Below are 2,500 nucleotides of genomic sequence, written 5' to 3' on the forward strand. Positions count from 1 at the left end.
AAGGATTTGTGTTTAGTGGTCCCAGATTCAACTCCTTCACGCTTTATAAATAGCCAACTGGTCAACCTCGCGCTAGTTCGGCTTTTTAACTAGTTTCTGTTCAATTTACGATAATTGTTTACTTATTTCAGTGTCCACAATTAGTACAGAAGTGCTAAACACTTTGACACTTGAATTAAGTGATTTATTTTATTTATTTATTTTTTATTTAACGTGACACTGGTCTGCCAATATCGAGTCTAGTCAAGTCAAGTCATCTTTATTTCAGCAGGGTAGCCCCATCAGCCATAGTCTGTGTAGATACTGTACTTGTAATCATGGAGCAGCGTGGAGAATGAGAGACAGACATTTAACGTGTGCGTTTACGCTCGACTGAGTAGTATAAAAGGTAGCTACCGGGGTTATGCTATGCTTATTAGGCACCTTAAGCAACAGACGTTTTCGTTGACGACGGCGACGTGACGACCGATAAGAAACTGGGGCTAGAACGGCTTCAGGTTGCGGTCGCGACAGCAAGTTACCATCCTTAAAGAAAGATTTCTCGGGCTAGCATCACATCTTTTTGTTTTGTCCACTCCGTCTACGAGTTGAAGATAAACTATAGTTTAAAAATAACTCGATGGAATTAAACCTTATACTATTCATGTTTTACTAAGAGATGTAAAATCATTGCGAAAAATAACGAAACAATTTAAGTTTATAAACTTTGCCTGCTTTGAAATGTCAAACGTAAAGAGCAAAAATTATTTTACTTGTAAAACGTGTATTGCTAAAGCAATTAATTGCGATTTTTAACCAAAGTTTGTATCACCGCTCATTGAGAAAAAAAAAAAAAAAAAAAAAAAAACAGGTGTATTTTCAGACTGCCAAGATTACACACACATAGATTTTGAACAAAATCTCAGCTCACTGCGTTTTTCATTCGACAGACTGATCGGCCGCTCAAATACAGGAGTTTCGCCAGCTCTTTTGATAAAGAATCGTAAACAGCATTCTGCGAAGGATGCAATAATCTTGTATTTACAAGAAATAAAATCCAGGCGAGACAATTTGGTAGCGCGAAGTTTGCCAGCTCTTGTAAACATTAAAAATGTACATGCACACACTGTTCGAATACAAAATTCATCGAGTCGATTAAAAAAGCCTCTACGTTAAACGAAATACCAAGACGAGGGTATTGCTAAAATAAAATCAATGTCATTTCAAGCTATTACGTTAGAAAATCTGAAAAAACTAATTATACTGAGCGGCATTACGTTGGATGAAGGCAACCTCTTCGCTGAAGGCTAGTTTGACATGCCAAAAACAATTTTTCAGTGAAGAAAAAATAAGTCCAGGAATACTTCCAGAACATTGTTTTAAACATAAAGGCAATCATTATGCAACTTTACCTTGGTTCGGCACCAAAGTAGCACAAAAGTAAGCTAAAAGGTATCAAAACAAGAGATTAAGTGCTCACGTTTTCGTCGCGACGTGAAACTCCACGTTCTCACGTTCTCGACCTCAGGGCAACGTCAGGTCACAACGTGTTGTACATGCGCAGTGACGTCTCGAAAGAAATGCCACGTTTCCGGTTGCCGTCGTCAGGCCGGCGACGTCTGTTGCTAAAGGGGCCTATTACAAAGGTCTACACTCCCAGGAGTGTGGCAGGTAAGAATAACCTTCATCAACCGGAGCACTACTCGACAAGCATGCCAAAACATGCCGCGTTTAAGAGCTGAATTTATTTTTTATAGGACAAAAATGTAATCCATCGCTGAAATAAATTGGTTTCCATTATCTGACTCGTGCTGTGCCACGTTTCCACATGTAATATGGTGCTGAGGATATCCCCCGGTATCAAACCCGATTCTGGAATCACACCACTTGCAATCATTTTCATTGTTGCTAACAAAACCAATTCTTGCTCTGGAGTAATCATACCCTGAACAAAAGGTATTGAAACCTTCAACATTGCAATTGAGCTGTAGGGAGGCCTGGGAACCAATAAGCGTCTTCCATGTGTCACGACCTAATGAGGTGGCACGATGTTGTCCGTCAGCGATCAGCGAGTACAAAGAGTCAGCCACATGGTTTATGACGAGAAAATTAATGTTCTCCTCTCCGTGGATCCTCATCCCGAGACAGATCTTGGTGAAGCCTGTGTCCCAGTAGGTCGTCAATTTGGTCTCTTGTGTGTCAAATACAGTCTGCTCTCCTTCAACATTGAATACTTCATTGTTGCTCCAAAGGTCAGAATCATAGTGAAAGGTTCCCTGAGAGACAAAATGTTTTAGGAGTATGTATATCTACACAAGATATTTTACTTACATTTATTACAACATATAATGTTAAACGACAAAATCCATAATCAGACTTAAACTTACAGAGAGACGGTAAGAAGCTGAAAGTTTCAATGTCAGAGCACAGGAGGCCAGAACAAACGTTCACAGAACGTGCAACACAGCACTAGTTTAAGTCAAACGTTCTATTTTCTTTCAAATGAAACAAACGCTTTCAG

General features: G+C 39.5%; 1 protein-coding gene across 1 annotated transcript in view; it reads right to left on the reverse strand.

The window, feature by feature from the left end:
- Positions 1-1,460: 1,460 nt before the first annotated feature.
- LOC110045494 (uncharacterized) overlaps positions 1,461-2,500 on the reverse strand; it is a 10,994-nt gene continuing 9,954 nt past the window's right edge. The window contains exon 7 of the mRNA XM_089292213.1: positions 1,461-2,255. Within this exon, the coding sequence (XP_089148339.1) occupies positions 1,731-2,255 (525 nt within the window). The 3' untranslated portion in view covers positions 1,461-1,730. The remainder of the gene's footprint in view (positions 2,256-2,500) is intronic.

This window comes from Orbicella faveolata, unplaced genomic scaffold (genome assembly GCF_042242905.1).
Source record: "Orbicella faveolata isolate gen_17 unplaced genomic scaffold, um_ofav_v1 contig_24, whole genome shotgun sequence".
Classification (NCBI taxonomy): domain Eukaryota; kingdom Metazoa; phylum Cnidaria; class Anthozoa; order Scleractinia; family Merulinidae; genus Orbicella; species Orbicella faveolata.